The sequence below is a fragment of the Leptosomus discolor genome, chromosome 1, assembly GCF_034619465.1.
Source record: "Leptosomus discolor isolate bLepDis1 chromosome 1, bLepDis1.hap2, whole genome shotgun sequence".
NCBI lineage: Eukaryota > Metazoa > Chordata > Aves > Leptosomiformes > Leptosomidae > Leptosomus > Leptosomus discolor.
The window spans coordinates 155,084,167-155,112,144 of record NC_141391.1 but is presented as its reverse complement, the minus strand read 5'-3'; the positions used below and the strand labels follow the sequence as shown (position 1 = coordinate 155,112,144).

At 43.2% G+C, this 27,978-nt stretch overlaps 1 protein-coding gene across 2 annotated transcripts in view; it reads left to right on the top strand.

Annotated features, from left to right (window-relative positions):
- The window catches only part of TMEM178B (transmembrane protein 178B), a 220,020-nt gene that overhangs the window by 183,838 nt on the left and 8,204 nt on the right, over nt 1-27,978 (top strand). For both annotated transcript variants that reach the window (XM_086467880.1, XM_086467872.1), the window contains one exon: nt 17,400-17,537. In XM_086467880.1, the coding sequence (XP_086324006.1) occupies nt 17,400-17,537 (138 nt within the window). The remainder of the gene's footprint in view (nt 1-17,399; nt 17,538-27,978) is intronic.

The following is a 27,978-nucleotide window of genomic DNA, read 5'->3' as shown; positions in this document are numbered from 1 at the left end:
AAGCTTCTTAAAAGTGAGAAAATGTGCTACAAGGATTTCAGATCCCAAACCAATTGAATCACTCATGGGTAGGCACAAAAATGAAACCATATGTCATCTCAGAAACAAAATATTTGAGAATTCTTTCCATTTTTACTTGCCTCTAAAAGCTTGGCTCATGAGTTTAGTCTTCTCATTCTTGCCAGTGATATTATTAGCCCTTGTGCCACAGCTCAGGTGTTGCAATGATGGACAGAGCTGTTGAAATAAAGGGCTTTCTGGCTGGAAAGGCAAAGTGAATAAAACAGCATGGTGGAAGGGCTGCAGGTGGCTTTTAGAAGTATTTCAGCAAAATGAACAACAATTTATTTTGGAGCAGCCGAGAGAATTTTGGCTGAATTGAGATGCTTTGATTGGCTTACTTAACCCTTTTGAATCCTTTTTCCTTTCTCTTTTTAATGTAAACGGATTTTTTTAAAATGCTGTTTGAAATGAAAAGTCGTAAGTTTTATTACAAGAAAATGCCCATATGAGACATTTTGGGTTTTTTTTTTATATAGAGCATATCAACATTTTTAAAGTGATACTTAAATTTTCCTCTTTTGTAGCATCTCAAAAACAGTTGAAAAACAGAATTGAACAGATAACTACACAGACATTTTGTTGCACTACTTTCGGAGTGCTCTGCTGCCAGGGAGCCTTGGGGGCTGGCTGCCCCTCAGAGAGGACAGCATCCAGGGAGCCCTGCAGTGGTCAGGCAAGTCTGATGGGCCACCAGGAAGCTGGCTCAGGGGCAGGGTCTGGATTGAGATTTGGGGTGTCCCTGGCCAGGCCTAGGCCTGGCTGTGATGTGGCAAGGCCACAGCACTCGTGGGGCTGGGGCTGTCACCCTGGCTGAAAGCAGCTCCCAAGGGCAGGGAGTCAGCCCTGGTGGGCATCTTCCTGCTCACCACCACCACCAACCAGACTGTTTCTGAGTTGATCGTGAAGATTTGACATAGGACCTTTTCTTCCTCTAGCTTTTAAAGTTTTTGTCTTGAGGGGTAGGAGACGGTACATCTGGCCAAATGGAGAATTTGGCCGCAGCCAGTCCTGCCTTGCATGCTACCATCCTGGGGCCATGGCTGAGCCCTGCAACAATGAGAGCAGCCTCAAGGCTGCTCCGGTACTGTGCAAGAGGGAGTGGACCACCTACAGCATGTATGTCCATGTGTCCACATGCAGCACCACAGCACCTGGGCAGTGCGAGGAAAACGTCAAGGTAGTTTGGCAGTCAGCATCCAACTTGTGTTAAAAACATCTGTGATCTACCTCAGTATCACAGACTCAGCCTTTAAGGTGAACACATAAAGAAAGCCATGTAGTGTGGTGAACTTTCTGACTCCTGAGTGCAGCCACTGGACCATCACCTAGGGAAAGAAACAGGATAGCTGCGCCTTCCACAAAGAGGAGTCCCTTGGGTAGAGATGTTACAACGCCATGCATCCTATATTGCTGTTTCTAGGCTTGGAAACTTACTAAAACTCTCTTCTGGTGCACAGAACTTGAGCACGTGTTTCATGGAGCAGGTTTTGATCACTTAGCTATCTGGTCATTTCAGTGTACTTGTGATTAATTAAACTTTATATGGAGCTACTGGAGTTGCTCTTGATTTCTGCTAAGTCAAGGATATGACGAAGTATAGGGATATTTCTTTTTTCTCAGTAAAACTACAGAGTGTTTCACAGCAAGTTCTTCTAGATTATTGAGTGGTTTTGTGAAACTGCTGTCAAGCACGGTATTTATTCAGGTTGTGCACAAATACCTAATGTTGTGAACACGCTGCATACATATATTAATGTCACATTCGGGTTGCAAAACATTTATTAACTGTCACCTCTTTCCCCATCTCTCTTTTTGCGTGTCTTCAAACACATAATCAGCTCTGGTCCTTGCTGATTGATGAGGTAGGTGGGGTAAAGTCAAATAGCACTCTTTGTCCTCACGTTGCTGTGCAGCCTGCAGACTTCAGAGACTCTATGCACAGGGACTTCAGTTTCTGGGTTGGTGGGTATATGGCAGTGACAATAATCCACCATTGGGGATGGCAGCTGAAAAATACATGGTATGAAGGAAAGTCACCGGCGTGTGTTGGTGGTGTTGAGGGAGTTGTTGGTTGGTTTTAAGTGATCTTAGGTAATCTTGTAGAACGTATAGTGGTATCCTCAGGAATTGGGGCCCTTCTGTCCTGTTTACCATGCAAGTATCAGTCCCTTCAGAGACCTCCAGCCACATCTCATGGTCTCACACCACTCTGTTGGACCCTGGAACTATAGGCAGAGTGCTGCCTGCAGGATTCTGCTGCATTAGCAGCACTCGCTGTTCCTCTTAACAAAGATTGAGGGGTGCTTTCTGTGAAAAGGTAACAGGTCTATGAGACCACATACAGCTGCAAGATTTTTCATCCTCCTACCCTGCCAGTCAGTGCGCGGAGGCTGTTTAAATTGGCCAACTTTGGCTGTTTAAACTGGCCAACTTCCACTAACGTCTGGTCATTTCTCAGAAAATCTCCCACAGTTGCACCGGTTTGGCATAGGCTTTTGTAATGGTTTCAGCAGCAGGAGTGCTAACACTTGCCGTAGAAAAATCTGCTGCTAACCGGTGCTTCCACTGTGGCTGCCATCAGGAGAGCCTGTGCAAGGATAAGTCTTTCCTGAAAAATCTCCAAGAGCAGCACAGCTCGTTAGTAGCTCAGGAAGTGAGAGAACAAATGAGGCCCTCTGGGAGGTGGGAACTGGGTGCTGGGCCAGGGAGGCCCTCTGCAAAACTGGGTACAAGCTGACCTGAGGAGAAAGCTTTGGATTAATATCTACGGTCTATTCTGTGTCACCAGCATTGCTAGAACAAGGCTGGAGCTCGCTCTGTCTTGTGCCGTTTGTGGAAACCCTACCTGCTTACAGAGCCGTGGCCAAATAATGACTACATCCCACTCTGTTTGTCTGATGAGACCAGGTAGTCTCACATGCCAAATTGGATCCTACCAGTTATTTTAGAGGAAGCAATGTGTTGCCAGAAGTGGTCAGAGCTAAATATGGTACGCTGGCTTTGGAAGCAACTTCTTGCTGTCTCCTAAAGTCTGACAGGTGAGTGCCTTCAGATCAAGCATGCCATGACGAGTGTGCTCTCTGTCATGACTGCTGGACACCCTGCACTTTTGACCCCCATCATCCTTCCAATCCCATCAAGCATAACCCCTTACAAATGTCATGCTGGTAGCAGTCATCTGTATCCTGCAATCAAATGAAACGCCCACGCACCGTCCAGCCTTGGCCACAGTCCCCTGCTTATCAAGTGACACTACTTCAGAAAGGTCTTACGCTTCACACTCCCCATGAGTGTGGTTAATACACTGATCCAGCAGCTACAATACTATTATTTCTTCAGCATAAAAACACTTTAGGGAAAATGTCTCAAAAATAGTAAATCTGACTTTTTCATCAGGCTTACTGTTCCCAGCCTGTGCAAAGATCCAGCTTTCTGAAGTTATGCTTTCAGTGTCAGCCCACCTCCATCAGCAGCTGTTGACCAGTGGCTCCCACTACCCTTGATTAGGGAGTGTTTTGTAGTTTGTTATAGCTCTTTTGACCTTCACATTTGTCTCTATTTCTGGAGATAGGAAAAGCGTGTCCCCATTGCCCTCAGTTGCAAGCTGGGGTACGCTTATCTAGACCCTTGTGCTGCCTCTCTGCTTGGTCTGCCCAGAGGACCTACATTGTCATAAAGAAAATTCAAATAAACCATTATATTTAAACAGTAATTTTGCATCACTGGTTAGCCATGTACAATGGCCCCTCTACTCTGCCCTGGTGAGGCCACATTTGTGGCTCCCCAGTTCAAGAGAGACTGGGAACTACTGGAAAGAGTCCAGCAGAGGGCCACAAAGATGATTAGGGGACTGGAGCATCCCTCTAGGTCTGTTCAGCCTGGAGAAGAGAAGACTGAGAGGGGACCTTATCAACGCTTATAAATATCTAAAGGGTGGGTGTGAAGAGGATGGGGCCAGGCTCCCCTCAGTGGTGCCCAGTGACAGGACAGGGGGCAACGGGCACAAACTGGAGCACAGGAAGTTCCGCCTGAACATGAGGAAAAACTTCTTTACCCTGAGGGTGGCAGAGCACTGGAACAGGCTGCCCAGGGAGGCTGTGGAGTCTCCTTCCCTGGAGATACTCAAAAACTATCTGGACACAATCCTGTGCAACCTGCTCTAGGAACATGCTTTAGCAAGGGCGTTGGACTAGATGATCCCTTCCAGCCCCGACCATTCTGTGATTCTGTGATAACTACACATGGTTATTTACATATGCATATGCAGTGACTACATGTTCACATTTTCCACCAAGGAATCAGTAAACCATGGTAAAAGCCACAGTCCTCTGATTTCAGAAAAAAAAAAAAAAAAAAGTTATTTCAGTGTTGCTAAAATGGGGAGCAGAAAGAAAGGGAGTGATCACAGCACGACTTACCTCACTACATAGCAATAACCGTGCATGGAAGCAGAAACCAGACACATCCAAATGAAAGAACAGGACTGTCTTTCTGATAGTGGGGATTAATTAACCACCTGAACAAACTGCTAAAAGTGCAACATTTTTCTTATCTTCTTCTTGTTACATGATGATTTGACCTCTTTCTTGAAGTTAGTTTTTAGCCAAATACTATGGGATCCAATATAGATGTAATTTGGGGAACTTGTATGCTGTGTGTTACATGCGCCAAGTAGCTGAGCCAATCTGTGAACTGTCAGTGATGTTTTGTGCAGAGATACCTTGAAAACTAAATTCAAAGACACTCCACGAAACAGTGTTAGAAAACAGTTGTTTCCCTATGGCTGATCACATTGGCGGAAATATTGAAGATTCCTTGTTAGAGCAACTGCCGAGTCCTGTGACATCTGATGTTAACCAGATAGTTTGCACAGATTGAATGCTGTGTCCCATTTCCCTTCTGCTAGGAAAGACTTTCCCTAAATTTGCCACGTGAGGAGAATCTGTTGGGAGGCATCTCAGGCTAGACTGGGCTTAATGGGTGCCTAAGGCTTTCTTTCTGAGCGCATATTTGCTGGGGTACATCCAGCTGTGGATGTGCTTTTCCTTTTTGCTGTGCATAACATCTGTGCAGTGGGCTTTTGTTTGGCTGGTTGGCGGTTTTCTCCTCCTTCCCCCAAGCTGCTTTGGCTGCTCACCCAGCTTTTTACCAAATTGCAAATTTATATTCCTTCTGCTTTCGGCAAGCCCATATGTAGAACTGTCAAAATGTCACTGGCATCAATTGTGAAAGGTTAGTGCCACATTATAGTCAGCAAGCTTATTAACAGGGAAATGATTGGGTTTTGGAGAGGGGGAGGGAAGGACAAATGGGAACCCATTTTCCAGGCACCTGCTTCTTCTACTAAACGTTTCTTCTTGTCATGTATATATTTTCAGAAAGTGGTTGCCATCTGCATAGGAAAAAAATTAGCTAGAGTCCCTAGGAAGAATGAGGCTGTTCCTTGTGAGATCCCAGCAAGCTGGGAGGGGGAGATGGAGAGTCAGTAAGAGCAAGCTGACCAAATTTGTTTGGGTGTTGAGTGACAGGAGATGTTAGTCTTCACCGACCCAGTGACTAGAGACAGGATCATGCTGCAAAAATTTGGTCTGATGGGGACCCAGTGTCAAACTGGGAGATTGTGGGTCTTGGTTCTATGATTTCAGCTTGGCCCAAGTCATGACGTTCAATTGTTCTTCCCAAGTTTACAGGTGCCTGTATATGGGTGAGAGCTACATTTTGCCTATTTTCATCTCTGTGCTTTTTGAGATTTAATCAGACTGTATTCAAAGTCACCACTGAAAAAAGATCCCATATCCTACTGCCAAGTTTTTATCTGTCCAAGGCATTTTTAGGGCTTCTGGTACCATCACTGCAGAGAACCTAGCTCACAATCTTTAATGTATTAATCTTCAAAATGACCTGGTGAGATGAGATTATCCCAGTTTATGAAAACTGAGGCACAGAAAGCCTGTTTTTTTTTGCCATGCAAGTCTGTGAGACAGCAGAGATTAGCATCTGTATCTTTATAGACTCTCCACTAGTACCTGGATTACTGAACCATCCTTCTCATGCCTCAGTTTTTCCTTCAGCTTTTCCACCTTGTTTTTTTAAAGTCATCCTAATGTCCAGCTGGAAGCACTGGAGGCATCCATTAGAGAGACAGGAGGAGGGGAAGTGCCCAGACCCTGCCAAAAAGTTAAATCTGGTTGCATTGTTACTCTTTAAAAGGAGCCAAAGCACAGTGTAGGCACTTGTCCTTTGGGTTTATATGGAGCTGTTATTCCACAGAAACCACTGCCAGGCTTTCGGACTGCAGCTTGCAGCCAGTGCCAGCCTGACCTAGATTCAGACCAGTGACCTAAAGGTGAAAGCCACCAGAGTCTGTAGCTGAGCCTCTGGGGCACCAACCCTCCTGTGCTCCTGATGATTCGCTTTTTGACATGGCAGAAAAGGCCCTCGGGGTGGCTGATAATGTACTGCTGGGGGGTAGTATGTGTCTGACCTTTTCTGTACGAATGAGCTTGAAAATGAGATGGAGAAAAAGGGAATGAATATTAATAATTGGATTGTCCCAGGGATTCTTCACTGTGACGAAGCCCATTGTGCCCTGAAATAGAGCAAGCACCATGCGCAGGTGACTCTTTGTTGCTCCTTGAATGCTGCTGGTAGGTAAAATTTAATTTCACCACTCATGACAAAAACCAAGAAATGGGGATTCTGCAGTGGACGCAGCCAGTGAGAGGCCCCATTCCCATAAGTCAGGAACTTCCCTGCTCCCCACCATGCTGCTGACTGTCCCTCTGTGTGTGAGCTGACGGCCAGCATATGGGATGTGGGACCCTGGCACATGGCAAGGCTGAGCCTCAGAGTGGTCACTTTGGGCAGAGAGGAGGCAGGGATGAGCGTGTGAGGCCAGGAGGCAGGGAGAACTTGCATGCAGCGTGGGGATATTGCCTTTGTCAATTTCCAGCTTTCCACCTCACCATGTGTGCGTTGGAGATTTCAGCTCCAATTTTCAGTTCAGGAGGCTGCTCTTGCTTTCTCTCTCTTGCTGCTTTTGCCGCAGGAGAGGAGGTAGCACTGTGCAAAACACCAGATCCAAATCTCATACGAACTTTCTGGGTTTGTGATGGCCTGTGCAGAGCCCCAGGTGCCAAGGCACAAGATGAGAGCATGATGCGAAATGCAGATCCATGTGGGGACATCTTTTCTTGCCCCAGGACTTCTCTCCAAACCCTCTGAGCACAGCCTGCCCACTAACTCCTCATCTGTGAGCTCTCCTCCTATAACACCCCAGTTAACACCACACATAACAGCTGCGCTTAGGTGCCTTTTGGGGAGAGGCATGGCCCTGTTTTCTAGATGGTGCCCTGAAGGTACAGAGGTCTCTAACAAAGCTGCAGAAGGTCTGATTCTCCATCTGGGACTGGGGGGTCCCTGGTGATGACCCCAACAAGGTGGGCATTTCAGTGGGAATGTGCAGCCCCTCAGGCATGGGTGCTGAGGCACCGGGACCAGGCAGGAGAAGACCCTCTTGGCCTCATCCCTGGCAGCAGGCTGGACCACCTTCTGCAGGCTCCAGAGGCCCTCCCACAGAATATCTGAGCTCAAAACCTGGGTTTTGGGCAATTAAGCAGCCATCCCCCCGCCTCCTTCTCATGCCATGCAGAATTTTAATGTACTTCTAGTTTATCTTTTTAGCACACACAAAGAAAAAAGAAAAAAAAAATTAATAATCATCTATAAGAGAAGTTCTTTTCAGACAAATGGAGAAGCATTAAATGCTGATATATATTTTTCCCCATTTTTAAATGGTATCTATTTAAATGCAGATTTTCTGGTTTCCTATGTAGGGCTTGGAAGAAACGCCTTTCAATTTAAATGTTAATAGAAGAGTAAACTTCAAAATCAAAATTTCTCCATAAGGGAGAGTGTTTTCTCACAGCTTTAAATGCCTTTCTATACTTCCTCCCTCCCTCCTTCTCCCCCATCCTTCTTCCTCTCTTCCCAGCACCCAGCCCAGCCTCACTTGCATTAAGCAGTCTTTTCTAAAAACAAGAATAGACCTTTCAGAGTTCCTGAATTAAAATGTTTAATGCTGGGGTTTGTGGAATAAGTACGTTTGAGAGGAGTGCCGGGGCACTGATAAAGCAGAGATACCATTCCTCCACCTCCAGCCTTTTTTATGCCAGCCATTTATCAAACCTGCTGCTCTGAATGCTTTATGATGGGATTGTTCTCAGGCTTGTGCTGCATAATATTGCACCACTGGTCGGGGCAGGGGCTGGAAGTGAAGAAAAACCTTTAGGATAATTTTTTAGTTGCTCCTGAATGTGAACAAGGCTTTGGGGCTGGGCTGGGCTGAGCAGCAGAGGAGGGAAGTCAAATGCAGAGGGAAGAAGGTAAAACAGAGGAGGCATTACCAGGTCTCTCTTTCTGTATTACCCTTCCTGGTCCTCCTGTGGTCCATTCCTGCATACCTCTAACTTTATTTATCTTCAGGAGGAGCTTAGGGTAAATCTGCATTTTACAGAAGACCCTTAGTGCTGCCTGATACTGGGGGTTTACATACAATTGTTCTTGCTTCCTGTCACATTCCATTTGAAATCTGTAATACAAACTTTTCTTTAATTTTCCTCATCGCTCTCTTCCATTCTCTGTCTGGTTTTGTCCTCTCTTCTCTCCTCATTGAAAGAAAAAGGGAGGGAAAAAAGTGTTTCTGTTTTTTCTTTTACTTCTTTCTGGCCCCGATGAGCCCTGCTCACCTTTGCAAGAAGTGGTTCAAGAGATATGAACTGAAGATGAAATTTTAATAAACTTGCACTTACTTAGTGAACATGTAGATACTGTGATGGTGGCTGGCATATAAAAAGCAGAGTGCAACACGGCAGAGTCTGCTCCCTGTGGAAGGCGACTTTTGAGAACTAGACAATAAAGCCATGACTATATATAATAGGATATAGGGCTCTCTGTATCCGGATTATTTTCACACAACTATTTCTGTACTCTGCACATCATTATTGTCTGAATGCCTCTGAAAGAAAAGTGGTGAACTGGCTTCCACAGCCCCCCTGGGAGGCAGGAGAAAGTTTGATTTTCAGAAGTTTGCTTTGGGGCACCCAACCTTCCCACTGATTTCGGGGAAAGCAAAGCTCATTGGGCTCTTCACACTAGATGCTCAGTCCCTTGCAGGTGGAGGTGCTGGAGAAACTGCTTGCCTCCAAGGCTTCTCTAGGTGACTGTGACACCCTGGCAGGGCTGCATGGTGAAGCTTACCCTGACGCCCTGCTCTGCATTTCCTCCTGTGCATTGTACTTAGTGGGGGGGATAAATGGAGTTGTTCGGTCTTCAGCAGTGTCAGAGCAGCGCTTCTCACCGGCACTGAAAGCACTTTACAACGAAGGGTGTCGCCTTTGCCATGAAACCCAAAACCCATTGCAGCTTTCTTCCAGACCATTGGAGAATGCAGGGAAACTTCCATTTAAAGAGCTGGGCTTTCCAGCTGACCTCTCCCACTGCCACCGGGACTGGAGGTACTGGATGCAGGGAGACGGTACCTCACATCCTCCAGGAGCGATCCCTCTGGCCAGGCTAATGTGGTGCTGAGGGACTGTGTTGTTCTTCCACCCCAGCAGGATTGCACTTGTGGTGTGGTGGCTCAAAGGAGAGGTCACTTAAAGCAAGAAGTGACCAGCATAAAGAAATGTGCACTCCCTGAGTTCTTCAAGGGAACAGGAAGGAAGAAAAGTTTTTAAAAAAGCACAGCTCTGATCTGATAAAGTCCCAAAGTTCACATTGAAATTGAGCAGAAGCCATTTTATTACATGTGCTTCAAATTCTTCAACACCTGCATAATCCGCAAAAGCAGCGTAACAAAAAGCCTCTTGGCATGGCTACAACTGGGAAATGTTTGCTTTGTGTGGCCTCACCTAGCAGGAGCAGGAAGGATTAAAGTTATGAATATGAAGAAGGATGGCCAAAAATGCAGGTGCCTCAGACTTTCTTCCCTGTTTCTAGGGAATGAGAGGTGGTGAGGAGGGATGAAAGGGTTGACTGAGCAAATTAAAAGTGTACTCTGCTGGGGCTGAAGCTTAGAAATGTTTCTAGATGATCATATATTGCAGTGCTAAAAGCTCGGATAGTAAATCTGGAGAAAGACCTTCAAGATCAGTTGAACATCACTGAATAAGTAGAAGAGATCGACTTGAGGTACTTTCTGAGAAAAAAAAAGAACTCCTCTCCAGAATCAGAGAAGGGGAGGGAATGGCTTGGAGTAGAGTAGGGTAGGGTAGAGTAGAGCAGAGTAGAGTAGAGTAGAGTAGAGTACAGTGGAATAACACTGTGGCATAGGCTCTGGCCCACTACATCAGGGGTTATAAGGGCAAAGCTTTTGATTCCTTCCCAGCCTGCTGTCACTCAGAGCTGAGTAGCAATGCAGCAGGTAATAAAAAATCCTTTTTCTTCTCTGGCCAAAGTTTCTTTTTTTTTTTTTGCCTTTGCAGAAGGGGAAGCAGGTTTGGAGCAAAAGGCTGAACCCTTCTATGGGTTGTTATTCACAGCCATCTTTCTCCCAAGACCAAACATAAGTTTTCTGCCTTCCACAGTAGAACTGTATGTGATGCATTATATTTCTGCTGTGCAAATGCCTCCTTTATGCATTGACCTCTCTAATATCCATATCATAAGGTCTCTGGAAGACAAATCCATCTTTTCAGCCTCACAAGACACTTTTTCTCGCCTTTTCCCCTTGCACTTAAACAAGCTTTGTTTCCTTCCTTCTCTACTGCCTCCTTAAACCTCTGCCTTATTTTCTAGGGGTTCTCTTTTGTCTCCTCCCTGCTCTACTCAAGCAAAAGGCGAAAGTAAAATCAGGATGTTGATATTCAAGCTCCAGATGGTGCTTCCAGCCACTGCAGAATTTCTTAGGCCCCTGTAATTTTCCCAAATACTGGAGGAATTGCTTTCAGAGAGTAACAAGGCAGTGTGTGACCTGGTCTGGGATACACCCTCCCTCTCTGGTGCTTTATGAGGAGGTTCACTGGAAACAAGAAATTGCAGTGTCATGTGGAGTTTGCTGTTTGTCAGTATGAACCCTGAATATGTCCACCTTTGTAGAAGACAGGATTTCATTGCTCTGATGAACTGCTCACCTGATTCTGAAGTTGTGTGATTTCTTATGAAGGAAGTCAGGCTGAAGTGCCAACAGTTCATACACAGCAACTTCATGCTTGCTGGCAACCAGCTAACACTTCATCACACAACCGAAAAACTCTCTAGTCAAGAGAAGATGATGGGATTTTCTGATTTAGGAGAAGTTACGCATGTATCTTATAAACAACATTGCACCCCTTGTGATAAGAAGGCCCACCTAAATCCTTCAAAGTGCCTGTTTCTCTTTTTGTGAGGGCCTTCTGCTGCTCTTTCAGCTTTGAGAATGTTGTGTTTTAGTGTATGTGTTTGTGACGTGCGTATTTCTGAGTCACTCTCTGGGGCAGAGTACTTACATATAAATATAATCCACCGTAACTTTTGTTGAAGTGGGTTGTGCTCATTGTGATTGCGTTAGAGTAATCTTTAAACTGAAGACTCTGTTGCCACATGATTCAGTAAAAGGCACTCAGAGATTTTAACTGAGTCTCAAGTAGACTAATACATATTTCTTTTCTTATCTCTCCATACCTGAAGCGGAAAGAAAAGATTAAAACCTCACCCTCTACTTGCCAGCCTCATCCAAAATACAGTCTTAAGCTGTGCGGAGAGAATCGCAAGAGCCAGAAGATGCCATTCAAAATCACCTGCATTAATATTCACTTGTTCAGTGTAGCTGGGAGCTGCTAGGGCTGGCATTCGGTAAAAGACACATCTGCCCAATTTTACATCTCGTCCCCCCTGTAGTCTTGGGGTGAGGTAAGAGAAGGGATGATGTCAGCGAAAGGTACCTCTGTGCTGCTGATTCTTTGTAAGAGAAGTCATTTAAAGCTTAGTGAAATCTGGTAAATTGTGCTCTTGGGCTGTGTGCAGTCCTTGAACGGCTTCCAATACATATATTTGTTTGGAAAAAGATTAAAAAAGAGTGATTTAGACTCTTTTCAAGTACAAATGTTTTAATCCCACATGGTAAAGACAAATGAGAATTAATCTAGTACAGGAGGGTACAGATCAAAGTGACCTGCAATGAAGGATTATGCTAAATACTTACGCTATCCCAATCTATATTTCTGCTTGTGATGATACTATATTCCGACATTTGGTCCTAGAGGGGCACAGAAATACATTTGTGATTTCCTTTTCAGTTTCCCCTTTTGTTGGGACATCTCAGGAAAGAACAGTGCTAAACCCAGATTATCGTCTAAGCTCTCCTAGGTATCCTGGATACAGACTTCAGGTTCCTTAGTTCCTATGGGCCTTTCTCTACTGGGAGAAGAAGGGAGGAGATGTAGGATGGGTTCTCTGAAGCACTGTTTGCAGCAGTATTGCACTTAGTTTGGTCTGATAACAAATGCTTGAGAACAAGAAGTTCTGAAAGCAAAAGCAGTGCTGTGTGGTTAAAGGGCTGGCCCGATAACGTAGATCCAATTACATGCTCCTCCATAAACTTTGCACGTAGCCATGGGCAGGTTGACTATTCTTATCTTGTCTTGGTTTCCCCATCTTTCACAAGAAGCTCGTATTTTCCTTCCTGTATGTGTTGTGAGGGAAGAAATCTCTAATATTTTGGAAGTACTATTAAACTTCTCTGTGGAAAGGAAGATAGAGAGATATCAACAGGAAGACCGAGCCCTTGATTTAGAGAGATGACTTGCAATTTCAAGGAAGAGGACAGAACATCAGAAGTCAAAAAGGCATATTGAAATTTTCAAGAAGCAATGCTGATGCAGAACATGTTACGTTTGCAGCTGCTGGAGTGTGAAACTTCTTCCACGATGTGACAACCAGCATGAATTACTTTATTTCTCGTAACAAATACAGATGGACAGATATCAGGGTGAAATGAAGGGCAGGGCCATTTGCAAACTGACAGAGAGAACCTTCCACCGCATGCTGCTTGGAAATAAACAGATCTTAATCAGCTCTTCTGCCTTTCTTTATCTTCAGAAAACCTTTAGAGCTAATATTCTCCAGCGGAAGACTAAAATGCTTTTAGGAAACGCATGTTGTTTTATGAGAATCTGTCTCTATTTTAAGGAGGTTGTCTAAAATGCTAATGTTCCTCTTTTAATCACGATTCAGAAAACTTGTGGCTTTCAAATTTCCCATTTCAGTTTCAGTCATGGGACTTGGATTACTTCATTCCTTGTCCCTTCTCCAATGTTACCAGTCAAGAAACTTCTTGTTTCCAGCCTACACCAACACGATGCCTGTATTCCTTGCCTCATGATCCACACTGGTTTTGAGTCAGGATTGAGTTCCCTGCCTATTGCGTGCAGCAGCACCTGTAGCAGTGCTAGGCATGGAAAGTACTCCCAAGGGGAAGATATTCACACATAGCTTTTAGTCTGTTATTATGAAAAAGAAAATGGGATGAAGGGAGCATCTCTAAAACATGAGTGGGAAGATAATACTGTACTTTCACCCATGAGTGATGGTGGTATCTAAGTCCATATAGTAAATCATTGAAACCACTGGTCATACAGGCAAGGCATTGCAAATCGGCTTCTGTCTTATAGGTCTTACAGAACAAGCAATATAATACCTACCTTACTGTAGCTACATTTCTAAAGGTTTGGGTTACTAGATGGTGGGGAAGGGGGATTTGTAGTACCCCTGCAACCTGTGCACTTTGCTACAGTGTGAGGACTTGGGATGGGCACCCAGGAGAGGATGAGCTGTAGAACCAGCTAAGCAGTGCACATGAGCGAGCTAAGATAAGGTATGTGTGCTGTTGCAGCTCCCATTTGGCTGCATAAGATTCAACAGTGCATTTTGCTGGCATAGTCACTCCTTCAGTTGATTGGGATTGTCATGCCGTGATCCTGAGATGCTGTAGTTACTCAGATAGGTTTTTGAAGGAGTGTAGAGAACCATTCATTTCATAGTCTAAAAATAAATAAAAGCAATTTCAGAAAAATAAAAAAAACAAACCCAGAATGTGCTCAAATGTCATAAAGTGCTGTTACATGACAAAGCATGACCCTTTTTACCTTTGCAGCATGTATTCAGGAAAGGTCTTATCAGTGCCAATCAAACTCAGACAAAACGCCATCAATTTGTACTGATGAGCTACTGTTTATTTATGTGGCATCCCTTGCTCCTAAATTAGCAGAAGGAATTTATATATTGCTTCGAGTATACAATGCAACTCTGCTTTTCTGCTATCCTTTCTGTGTGGAGCACCACACCAACATGAGAGTAATCAGGAAAAGTACCACTAATAGGGGTTTGTGTCCAGAGAATATAGGCTCCTGTTCCCTGGCCTTCCCCTCACTAAATAGCCTGATACAGTTACATACATTAAGTACTTTTCCACAAAAGAATCTCTTTGAATAGACTTGTTCCCAGCACTGACCTCAGCTTCAAGTGGGCTCTGACAGGTGAGGAGCACTGGGAAGATGCTGTTGGACAAGCACAGGCTGTTTATGAAACCACCTTTGCAACCCTCTTTCCCAGCACTGTCATTTGCAAGGGCTTCCCTCGAGGAAGATTGTGGCAGGACAAAGGCTAAGATGGTTTTGAATAGAAAAGGAAGTTTATATTTTATTTATTTCAGATAAGCCTAATGGATGGGCTTGTGAGGAGCAGACTTGCAACTGTCCTGAGCAGTGGCAATCTTAAACTAATCCCACTGAACTTGCAAGAACTCAGATTTCATAAAGAATTTAAATTTTTAGGTTTTTTTAATATGTAGTATTAAGTATCTGTCAGAGATTAGCTTTCTGGTTTTTCCACGAGATAACGCAAGCCCAGAGTTAAGATGCTGATTGATTTTGCTGTGTTGTTAGAAAGGGAATTTCAGGTTCCATCAGGAAGAGAGGTCAAATGAAACAAACCTCAAAATTTGGCCTAGAAATTTTGGTCCTGCCACTAACTGTTCTGTTCAATGGCAAAACTCACACTGGTTATAGTGGGGTAAAAACCATTCCTTAGTTTGGTATATAGGATGTGGGGATGCTTGTGATCCCTTCTGGGCTCTACGAATACTGCCTCTATCAGCTAGTCACTGGGGTAGGTCTGAGGAGTTACTGGCAACTTGCAGCTGAATAAAGCTATTTAAATTCAGCTCATTAAAAGCAGGTGGTTAGGGTACATTTCCATTAGGACGAGCAAGTGCTGCTACCCAGAGTCTGCAGTCACGAGTTAAAATGGAAAGGTTTTGTAGAGCTGACACAGACAGCTGTGCAGCGCTTCTGAGACGCGTTGTGCTGTTATTGAAGATGACACAGGAAACAGTAAACATTTTATGTTTTTATCTATCTTTCAAATTGAGCCCAGGCCTTCATGGACTGAATAGTAGGAAGATACTCTGCCATCAAAGATGCTTACTAACATTTACTGCTTGTTTTGGAAAGCACTCTGAGAAATTCCCAAGGAACAGAGACTAGTGTTGCCTGTGGGAAGTACGAGTTTCTGCAGGAAATGCATTTTTTTTTTCTGCACCAGACCTCCTTAGACATACTCAAATGTTTTGTGAGAAGTTTTTCTTTGTTTTTTTTGGTGGGACAGTCACAAAACCTAAGATAAAAATATGAATTTTAAGATGTGTATTTTGTTAAAAGGGCCCTGGTCACTGGTGGGCTGAAAGCCTGGTCGTAAGAATTGCTGTAATGAACACAGCCCTGAGTAAACTGTTTTCCACTGGATCAATCATTCTGTCCCAACACACCTATAGACCTTGTGGACACTTAGCATTTTGGATAAGGAGTTTTATCAATCTCTGATGATGCTAATTTATTACTGTTCACAGATTTCACTGGTCTGCACTGCTGGTGTTGCTGGTCCTTTTGATACACTGTGGGAAAAGGGTAAAAAATAACAGAAATTGAGAAATAGTCAAAGGCCAGCCAAGGAGAAAAGCTGCCACAGAGACTGGTGGATGATTCACAGTTTTCGAATCTTCTTCCCTCTGTCATAAGCATTCTGTTTCTTGAAAGAAAGTGGAAAAAAAAAAATGTTTCAAGAAGGAAACAAATGTTTGGAGAGCTGACTTGGCTGGAATTTTCCTTGCACATACACTCTTTGACATATCAGTGCTTAAACTTTCTATGTGTGCGTGAGGGGGGACAGGGAACAATCAAATGTTAGTGAAGATACCCACATCTGTTCCATTATTTAAGGCTGTAGAGATGCTCTTTAGCTCTCATAGTCCTTGCTATTTCGGTTGCCAGGTGGTCTTCCTGCCCAGATTTCACATCAAGAACAGCTGTGAAGACTTTTTTTTTTTTTTTTCCCAGCACATGCAGGAGGAAGGATCCCTGTAGTCCCATCCTTTTTGCAGAAGGCAAATTCATGATATGGCCAGGACTTAATTTAAGGGTTCCCTACATTAGGTCTTGGGGATCTTTTTCCTCTATTTATGAACTAAACACAGGTCAACCCCATGCACCCATATCAGATGTAGTACCTCTACTTGCAAGGCATAAAATGCTTCACTCCACCCCCCCTGCCCCCCTCCTACTCTCGATGCTCCCTGGAGCACTGAGAAACATCCTCACCAAAAATCATCTGACAAGGTCACCATCTAGATACAAGAGAGGGAAATAAAATGTCCTATGCTCCAGCCATGTATCTGCAGTGCATTTATTATCTCTGACACCAGAATATCTGCGTGCCTCACCATTCTGGAGGTACCAAGTTTCACACACACCACCGCTGGACAGCAAGGCACTATGGCCTAACTTACAGCAGCAGTCCAGAGGGGCTCAGTGACTTGCCCAAGATCACCCAGTGGGTCAGAACCAAGATGAATCCTCCATCATGTCTGCGTTGGAGCAAAGCGCAGAGACCGCTTTGCCTTTCAGTTTGATCAGGTACAGCCATTGGATGCAGTGCAGGAGATGAGAAGGCAGGATTTAAACAGACGTGCTAGTACCCAGAGATCAGAGCTATCAGGCACAGCATCGCACTGAGGCCGTTTTACAACTTCCTGAGCAAATTGTCACAAGTCACTTGTGTGCATCTGCGCTGAGCTTCATTGTGTGGTGAAATGGTCACCTGCTCTCACTCCCCAGACCAAGCTAGTATCTTAATTTATGGATTGTCCTCCCTCTGAACGATCCTTACTCAAATCATCTCACGCCAACACACACTGAAAACCTTGCAGATCAGTAGCATTCTGGATTAAGACTGTTATGAACCTCTGATGATGCTAATTTATTGCTGTTCACACACATGTTGTCTTTCTGTCTCTCCCACTGCAGATCTGCGCAGGATGACAGCTGGATTCATGGGCATGGCTGTGGCCATCATCCTCTTTGGATGGATTATCGGGGTGCTGGGGTGCTGTTGGGATCGAGGCCTTATGCAGTATGTGGCAGGGCTTCTCTTCCTCATGGGAGGTAAGATGTTGGTGTTGGAAGAAATGTGGTTTACTTGGTTTTTTCATGTTCCTTCTTTCCACATGTCTCTCCTTTTCAGTTTTCACTGAAAACGTTTTTAGAGTTGTTTTAGCTGATCTGGACTTGGTTTCATTCTGAGCTGCTTCTGGTTTACATCAGGGATAACTCAACTGTAGTTATACATTACTTCTATCACAAAACAATGTCCGTAAGTCACAAGACTGGAAATGGCCTTCTGAGTTGTTCAGTTGAGTGCTCTATTGTTGCAAGTAACAGCCACCCTTAAACTTAATAAGCTTAATAAACTTAGTAATAAAAATCTGAAGATTATGCAGATGTTATTCCCACCACTATCCTATTTTATAATGTGACACTTTGATAACTAGAAACTGTGCTCAAAGTTTTAACCTATATTTATTCCTTGTCGGTTGTTCTTGAGTCAAATGTAACCTTTAGTTTATGCGTCCCTCTTCTTTCTCTGATGTACCTATGAAGATCAATGGTATCCTCTGTTTTCCTTTTCCCACTCTACATATACTATTTCTTGTAGACTTTTCTCTGTAAGACCAGTTATTAGTCCAGCAGTCCTTTCTGCCACCTATTCTTGTTTGTACTTGTCTTTCTCAACTACAGATGAGAAGGGCTATTCCCAAACAAGGTCAGACCAATGCCTTGTATAAGTGATGTGACAGTTCCCTTTCTCTGCTGGAAATCCATTGCCTGAAGTATTTTGTGGTTGTATTTGCCTTTTTCATGCTGCATCACACTGGAAACCCACAGTCATCCTTCAGTTGGATAATACATCCAGGCCTTTCTCCTCCTTTGTAATTCCCTACTGATGATCTTCCAATTTACAGCAGAGGTTCTGTTTATTACCCCCAGGTACATGCCCTGGTACTCTGTGCTTTTGAGCTTCTTCCCATTTCTACTACACCAGCCCTCAAGGTCATCCGACATTTCCCATGTAATGCTCCAGCCTTTCTTACTGCAGATGCCATCCAACTTTCTGTCACCAGCAAGTTTCATGGCACAGTTACTTGAAAGGAAGGGTGTGAGAGTCAAGTCCCAAACACAGTGCTGGGTGAATGTTTCAAAGTGAACAATACCGCTTCTGTTCTGTCCTCTCTGCTGGTGGTTTTTGTTTGGCTGGGTTTTTGCCCCCCAGGCAGATCCATCGCTTCATTGCATTTGGTCGCCTGCTCATCTATACTGTGGTGTGACACAGCTAAGCATGTGAAATACAGGAAAGCTTCTGTAGTTCCAGAAGAGGAGTTAAGTGCTCGAGTAACCAGTACTTATGTTGCAGCACTGGTGGTGCTGGTGACATAGACATTAACTCTCTCGTACCCACAAACACGTTTGAAGTCTGCTAGTACCTTGTGCAAGCACACAGTGGTCTGTGTGTGGATGTCTGCAAATGGTTTGTTGTGGGTGACAATACTTTATGGGCAATAGGTCTGCCAAATTAGCTTGGCATTTCTTGTGTAATTAAAAGCTTAGCTTGCACAGGGGGAGGGGGGTGTATTTTGCTCTAATATGCTCACATATCTGTGTGGCATTTAACTACAGATTAAAACATTAGGGCTACACTAAATAAATACAGAAAAATTTATTAGAAACTAGCTAAGTATTTTTTACTAATTGGAAATTATCATTATATATGGGAGAGTTTCTAGTGCAGCAACAGAGATTACTTATTGGCTTAATGTTATTTGCTTGTCAGTGATTTGAAATACGGCTGATAAAAGTTTTCAGGTGAAACATGCAGAGGTTCTGTTTATGTAACCATGTGTAACCATGCCTAATGGGATGGGTCACTCATAGCTTACACAGCCATCTTTTGGTAGGCTCAAACAATATGCATTTCAGTGGAGACAGATCAAAGGTCATGCAACTGGGAAAAAAAAAAAAGTGTCAGTCATCCTTGCAGAACGAGAGGTTGCCTCTCAGAAAGCAGCAGCTCTGAAAAGGTCTCTGGGATCGTGGCTGCTGGGATCATCCGGCTGCACAGGAGCTCTCAGTGCAATGCAGCTGCTAAATGAGCCAGTTCTGATGGGAATATGCAAGAAGAGCATGAGGTAGTGTTCTCTCTGGGCAAAGCAATACTATTTCTGGACGTCCTAATCTGGTGTCCATACTAAAGAAGGATGTGGAATGATTGGGAGAGGTTTGCAGAAGAGCTACAAGAATGACTCAATGTCGAAAACCAAGAAAAACACAGTATGCCACAAAAAGCCAATTGCTTGAAACTGTTTAACAGAAGGTTTATAACTGACTTGAACACAGTGTGGAAGTACCTATGCAAGGAGAACCCATCTGATAGTAGCATGCTCTTTGACTGCATAGACAAAATAATAACAAGATCCAGCAGTTGGAATGTGAAGCTAATTGAAATGAGAGGCACCAGATTATTTTATCTGCCAAGATGTGTGATATTTTTAATAAAGATGTGTTGGGAGGAGATCAGACTTATTTTCTGCTCCAGTGTAGACACGTGGATCAGAGTTACAAAAGGTTACTCTCTTTCTTGTTTTGCCCAAGTCAGTGGCAACTGCTTTACCTTTCCTAATGTCTTTTAACAGCAAATGTGTATAAAGTAACATCTACAAACTGAAGCAGTCAGTTAATAAAATACAGAACTAGAGACATCTAATCTAAAAGTCAGTAGCTATCAATGTTTTCGAACTGTGTCATGTGTTATATAGTCATTCCTTCTACAGCCAATAAACCTTTTAATTCGAACTTTTTTATTGCTGGACAGTGTTTGAATACAAAGCCGTTATTTCTGTCATCCTGTTGGTCCTCAAAATGCACGGAACCAGAACGCTTCTTAGTTTTGCCTAACTTTTTCTCTGGTCCGATAACGGGAAAAATGCTTTGGGAGGCTTATGACATCTGACCTCGCTGCAGATGAGAGGAGACTGCGTTAAATTGGTAGCTATATAATCAGCTGGAAATCTACCTTTCCCTTCCATTTGCAACACTGCTTGTCTTGGCTGTGTTTGTGGCATTTGTTCAGTTTTTATTTCTAGACAAATAGCTCTTCTGTAATGCTTAAACATTCATGGCTTACCGTATCTGCGGGTTTTGTCCCTTATTGCCCATAATTCTTTGAACAGGAAATCTCGGTGGAGCACTGAGAAGTGTGCTGTGATAATCTAACAAGACCAGACGTGGTTTCCTCGGACCTCTGGTTCTTTATTATATTTACTGAACAGTCTTCTTGCTAGCCCATGTGGCAGTCCCTAATAAGGACTTGCTTTAGTGTGCTTGATCTAATTTCTCAAGTAAATTGCTAAAATAAGTCATTTGTGAAATGCAGGCTGTTATCTGGTATTAGCTCATCTGGAATCCAGGACATGTAAACTGTGATTTAGAGTGTGTTTTACACTGTTATTCAGCATGTTTTGTAACAAGTTAAAATTTATTAATAATTCATCTTTTCTGTTTAGTCGAAATATATCTGTATCAACAGCAATCACAGGTCTCTCATGGCTTCTGAAGTTCTTTTGCATAATTTTCTGTATTTATTGTAGAATTTGTACTTGGATTCCTTATCTTGAATGACAGCATTTGCCTGACCACAGTAGGATTTTTTTTTTCAGTCCCTCATCTTGTACAGAACCAGATGGATACTGCAAATTATGTTCAGTATTTTTGACCTCATTTTGCATGATGGTACTATTGCATAGCCTCCTGTACTCAGAGTTGCACTATCTACTGTATTTTCATCTCAGTATTGTCAGTATGATTTTATCCTACAAGGCAGGAGAATTTCTCCTGTTGAGTGTTTCTCCATTTGGAATTGTGCTGTTAAGTTTCACTAAGACTAGTTCATTTTATGCATCTTATTTGAGACTGTTTAATTCTATTACAGAAGTGGGTCATACTCAAATTATACATGTCTCCAAGCACATCCTCTTGCAGCTTCTTGCGTTTTCTCTACATGCAAATTATTGAAAATCTGTGCACCAGTAAAAGCTCCATACTGGGCATGTCATCCAGTAATTTTGTAATTTTATAGTAATTTCTGGAACCTTAGAAGCATCTGTAACACTGTTTCCAAATGTCAAAGTCCTATGGCAAACTTGATGATTTCATGCTCATTTCCCTGGAGGTGTTCAAAAGACAAGTAGATGTGGTGCTTAGGGACATGGTCTAGTGGTGGGCTTGGCAGTGCTGGGTTAACAGTTGGGCTGGATGATCTTAAAGGTCTTTTCCAACCAAAACCATTCTATGATTCTAAGTACCTAATAGTAGTCTAAAAGGAATTCAGTTAAATATCTACCTGATGAAATGCATGTGGGGCATTTTATACATTGTGTTTTGACCAAAGTATATTTACTTGCACCAAACCCACGCCTTTGCTTTTTCAAGTCTAGACGTGACCTTCTCATCAGTTCCCAGGAAGCAGTGCTCACATTTTCTGGCTTTGAGAAGTTGTTTTGCATGTATTCAAATCCTTGACTTGTTTGGTTTTAATATCATGGCAAACCTGTCAATTTCATTTGGTTGGTGTCTTTACTCCCTCAACAGTAGCTACTATTATTGCCAGGTCATGGTCAAATTTCAGTTTTACTTGCAGTTCCAACGAGTTGGGACGCTATGAATTGGCACACTGGCAGCTCTACCAAGGCAAATTTCTGTATCTTCAGGAATCCCTCATTTCAATTCTTCATCAAGTTGTTTATTTCCTATATCATGGTAAGCAGACAAGCTCTATATCCATCTAACCATCAGGTTTTCCACCTGCTGTCCAGCACCTTTATTCATAGGATTTTCTTGTTTCAGCATCTCAGATTCTGCTAGGTTTGTTGTCCTTCCGTAACCACGCAAACCCAACCTCACCACACCTCCTGTTATTGTACTAGCTTTATAAAATCAGCGTTTAAAGACAGTCTCTGATAGCCTGTTGTCTTCCCAGTTCAGCTCTGATTTCATTTCAGTCAGCTATTTTGAAACATCATGTGGATTGCTTTATTTCTAGTTTTAAGGGCAGGGGTTGACTTTGTACCTAAATGCTCCAAAACCCTTTTCCTCCTCATCAGTTCTTGCCATGGGGAAAGCGGGATGGCAGGGCTGCCCCTCGGTGGCACGCTCCAGAGTTTCGGCAGTGGTTGCATTCTCCCCTTCCCTACCTGGTGCACCTCCCTGCTGTGCTGCTGTCCCTTGGCACAGCTGAAAATATAAAATGGCACTTCCAATATCTTGTTCTGATACTTGCTTCAGCACAAAATTATCCCTGGCCAAATTACATCCCTGGCCAAATTACATTCCTGGTCAAAGCTACATCACTTGCCTTTGTAAATGTATTAAAAGACCCACAAAGAATGACATTTTATCATCCTTATCGGAGCTCTGTCCTTCAGCTGCACATTCATGTATTTTCCTTTTGCAAGTCTGTAATTTGTACTGAGAACACATTTCAGTGAAATAGTTAGGGGGTTTACTGCATGCCTAACCAGGCAGCCCTTCAGGGAGAGACTTCTGCGTTGTCTTATTTTGTTCAAAATTTACTGCAAATAAATGCAATAAATCATCTCTGCACTTGTTTACTGTTTTACCTGTTCCCTTCACTCTTATCCGGTCTCTGCCAGTTTTGTCTTGTGACATGCACTTTAGGATCACTTTAGGGTTTTTGCCAAATTGCTAACAGTTTCCTTAGAGAAGCATGTAATTTTACTAGCCTTGCAAATATTCATTATTCTTTGCAAAGTCAAGTGTGTTTCTTGCTGTAACCTTGCTTTGAGCCAATTATAAATTTTACCATTAATAATTCAGTCTCTAATTAGTCTATTTGGAAATTATTCCAGCTGCTAAATGCCCTTATTCATGTGATTTAGCTTCGCCATGCAGATCTGTAATAAGATGATCTGTAGTCTCACATAGCAGCTCATTTCTTGTCTTCGCCTAGTGACATTTTTGCATGAAACACTGGGCTTGGGGCTTTGCTTGGGAGCCTGAACTTCCCTTTTTTACTGGCACTGAAAGGTCTGAAAGTCTTGCTCTACACATACAGCAGTGCTATGGAGTTTTTCCTCTCCGATTTTCTGTCCTAGCATTTGCTTTCAGAAACATCAGAAATTTCTTTCATCCTCTCCTCCCCCCTCCTCTCCAATGATGATCTGCCAATCTGGGGGATTCGAGCACCATTTGCCAGCTTCACTTCTGCCGCTGATTTGGTTTTTTTCTGACTCACTTAAGAGTGCCGCGGAGACATTGCTCTTTGCAGCCCATCCATACTCACAGGACTTAGGTTAGGGTTACAAAAGCTTCAAACCATTTCCCTCAGCAGAGGTGAACACCTATTTTTTCCAGTGCTGGCTGCCGCAGCAGAGATAAGCAGGCAGGAAAGATGTGTGAGAGGGAAGAAAAAATAAAGTTATGCAGGTGTGCTGGCACAATTTAACGCTTTATTTCAGATATGCAAGAAAGGATGTTTATTAAAGAAATAACAAGCCACTTACGAATGTGTGAGTGCATCCTGCTTTTATATTCTAATGCAGGGAAAAAACAAGATTTTATAAATCATTTCCATCCTCTTCCCTTCTCAGAAATATTTCCATAATATCCCTTCCCTCAGCCCAGGAGAAAGTCAACAAGCTGCTTTATTAGCCCCGCAGCCAGAGGATGAACTGACCGTTTACAGCGGGTCACCTTCTCTTGCCCCAGCCATGCCACGCTTCACACGGGTCTGTCGCAAGGCTCTGGGGGGCGGGGGGGGGACAAGGATGTACTCAGGGCTTGGTGCCAGCGCCTGCTAGAGCCCAGCAGCTGCCAGAGCGCTACTCGCTGTGTCCAGGAGCTGACGACCAGGCTGATGCTGAGGGATGCAAACCCCATCAGAAAGTGGGGCTTCAAAACGGGGCTCCGGAGCCCACGCAGCAGTACAGTCGGTACAGATGAGCTGCACACGTCTGTATCCTCTTTCACTCCCCACCTCCACGGAGAGTCTCGTCTTCAAAATCCCCAAGCCTGTGTGCTGTGCTTCCCTCGCCTGTGCTGTGCATATGTTAGTAGATGACAACTGAGGCATCTGTGTATTTGCAGCCACGGATCGTTACCAGCTGTTGAGTCATTTGAGTCCCAAATTTAACTCACAGTACTTTGAAAATAGCACATAGCAGTAGAAAATAAGAGTGTTTATTCAACACAACTATGGTCCTGCGATCTCAAAATAATCATTCTGCTGCTGAATAATTTAAGAAACAAAAGTGGAGCAATTTAATACAGCAAGTGTAAAGCTCTGTGATTGACATCTCCTAGGCAGTTACGAAGCACCTTCATAGCAGCTGCCAAGAGGAGGCAAAGAGAAAGATAAACAAAAAGAGAAAGTAAAAGACATTCTTTGGAGTTCATCTGGAATTATGGTGGGTCTCACAGGGCACCTAGGATTTCTATTTCTCACTAAAAATCAAGGTCTCTCCCCATTCTTCAGGATGTTCACTCGTGGTGACATGATCAACCACAACACTGAAGATGTAAGATATTTTCTGTGATCATATTTATTTTTTTCTTTTCCACAACATTATTCTTTGAAAATCCAGTTTCTTGTGCTTCTTTCCCAAAAGGAATAGTGTTAGAAAGTTTACATAACATCTTTTTTTCCATATAGAAAGGCAAGTGCATATGCATATGTGTGTGCATACAGGTCTTAAGCAACAGCATGTGGTCTTTACAAAAAACAGAGGTCTACAGTAAGTGGCTGTAAACTGAGCTGTGAAGCTTGTCATAAATATAGTTTTCACAAAGGCATAATACCGCTTGCCCATTTGAAAAGTATTTATAATTCAAAAAAAGTTGGATCCATGGAAAAAATGAGATGCCAATCATGTTTCCATCCTGCGGGAGATACTAACTTAGTGATGACTGCTGAGGAACTTAAGAATTCAACAAACTCCTTGCAGACCACTGTGAGAACTTATTTATGTGGATTGTCCTCCAGATGGAGACAAAGGCTGATTTGTATCAAGAGATGCCAGAAATTGGTTATGAAAGTCTTTGAAACAAGCTTCAGTGCGACAAGGTCAGTCCCCCCTCTGCTGTGCCTCCCATGCCACACATGTACGCTCTTGTTCCTACTTGTGCTTTTGGTTAAATTTTGCATTACGCTCTAAAGTGATTTAAGGCCTCAAATTGGAATGAACTTGAGTTAATGTACAGCGTTAATAGGTTTTAAATGTTTAAACCTCTCTAAGGCTCTCGATTGTTTAAAACCCTCAAACACATTACAAGGGTGTTGCGGAAGGCAGAAAAGGAGCTGATGAAGGTCTTTATGGACCTGTGATGAGACCCAGAGCTCGGAGCAGCTATGCAGGTTTTGTGCCTTAGTGCGTGTCAGGCAGTAATGTAACAAGGCCAAGCGTATGCGTATGAAGGTAATAAGAGTTAGCCTGTTTTTAAAAATGTCCTTTTTCATCACTTTCAGGATTTATCAGTCCCTCTTCAAACAGCTCTCTCCTGCACGGCTTGTGGTATCCCTCACAGACAGAGTTGCAGGTCATGTTCCTTTGTCCCATTTTAGGCTATGTTTCTGGGGTCTAAAGAGTGGCCTTCTTTTCCTATGTATTTCAAAACCTGGACACCGATGGAGACATGTCCAGATACATATATATGGATATAGGTCCACTGGACCATATGCATGTCCAGTCTGCATATGTGGATAGGACTGCAGGTGCTTCTTCATCCCGACTGACTAACCATTACTAATCAACCTTTAGAAATTATCACTTTCCTTTTGAATGTTATCTAATTTCCTATTTTCACTCCAAAAATAAACATTTAGGAAAACTTACATGCAGATATACACCCCCCTCACCGTCTTTCGGCGTTTTAATATGATGCCAAGGTGGCCTGTTCAGCGTATCCAAGCTAGAAAGCAGTTGTTCAGCTGACAGCATGACAAGGCTCACAATAGGTTATGCTTAAAAGGCAGAGCTAGGGTAGTGCATTACGTCTTTACTTCCAGCACTTCTTTATGCTTACTGGTGCACTGAGAACACATTTTGCATTTATTCATTAACGGAGGCACCCATTTTGAAAAGGAAATAGGAGACTCTCGGGAAATATGAAAGATTGCTCGCTTTCACTGTATGGGCATCTCTGTGTCACTGCGCACCAGCCACTGAAATGCTCTTTTATAATTTTGTGTTATAATACTCCCCAAGGGGAATCATAACACCCATCTTTGCATCTCCTACAGCATGAGTTCAAAAGCAGAGTTATGTCCACCTTCTCACAGAATACTGTTTTTATTAGATGTTATTTTTTTCCAATACCTCAGGAATTTAGCTGACACCTCCATGACAGAATGGGGGTGGGATATAGAAATGTTTTTTTTTTCAAACACAGCAGGGTCTAGTCTTTTAGAGGTGGGTTGTTTTTTTTTTCCTTGACGGAAAGGCACAAGGAGAGAATTCATTGTCAACTCCATAGCATTTGATCTCCATGGAAACATTATCAGCTGACTTCAAAGTCAACCTTCAAACGCGTTGGATTTCTTTTTCCTGTGGCTTGTTTCTGATGCTCCTGGATGTGCACTTGCATGCTGGGGGGAGAAATACCAACACAAGCAATTCCAGAAACTTTGTACCCAGTCATAGGAGAGCCCTGGCATTTAGGAGAAGGAGAGGAAAGGCTTCATAACGAGGTGCAGATATCTTACAGTCTGGAGAGAAAGACAGGGCAAGTAGTGTATGTGCACCTTTAAACTCATTACTTTTCAGTCTTAACTCAAACTGGTCTCCCTGAACTTGGCATACAGTAAATTAAGGAGTCAGCTCACTCTGGCTTTTCAGAAAAAAAGAACTGTTCATATTCCTGTGTGTGTTCATTTTAAGTCAGCTATATTGACTTGTAATTTCTTCTTCGCCAGGACAGGAAGAACTGACAGAAGCATCAGTACCTTCCAGAGTTACACGAACAGAAAACCTAGAGTAGTCTATGAAGGGCATGCAATCTAGTTTGCTTCTCAGGGATGTCGGTAGGTCTTTGGGGGTCTGACAGAAGGTGAATTAAAGTAGAAGCAAAGTCAGGGAGACAGCTCTGATGGAAATAAAAACGACTTTCCCACCCACAGCCCTGGAAAACGAGTTATGTGTATTTTTAAATTCTGTGGTTGTTCCTTATCCCTTAATAATGTCACCAGGTCTTTGATCCATTGCTGGCTTCTGAATTCCAATGGCAAGACGCATCAAGGCCAAAGGAAGACAAAAAACAAATCTGTCATTTATTACTGGGTTGGTTTTAAAAAAAAAAAAGTTCATTGAGTTGTTTGCATGCCTGGCATCAAAGAGGAATGAAGACTGCAGATGCAACAGAAGGAAGAGTGATGTTGACACGATTTGCTAGACAGAAAGAAGTCCCTACAGAGAGAAAGGGGAGCAAATTTCTGTGTGTGGCAGACCTTCTTGTTAAATGCAGAGGCTGAAGCAAGGTTTAG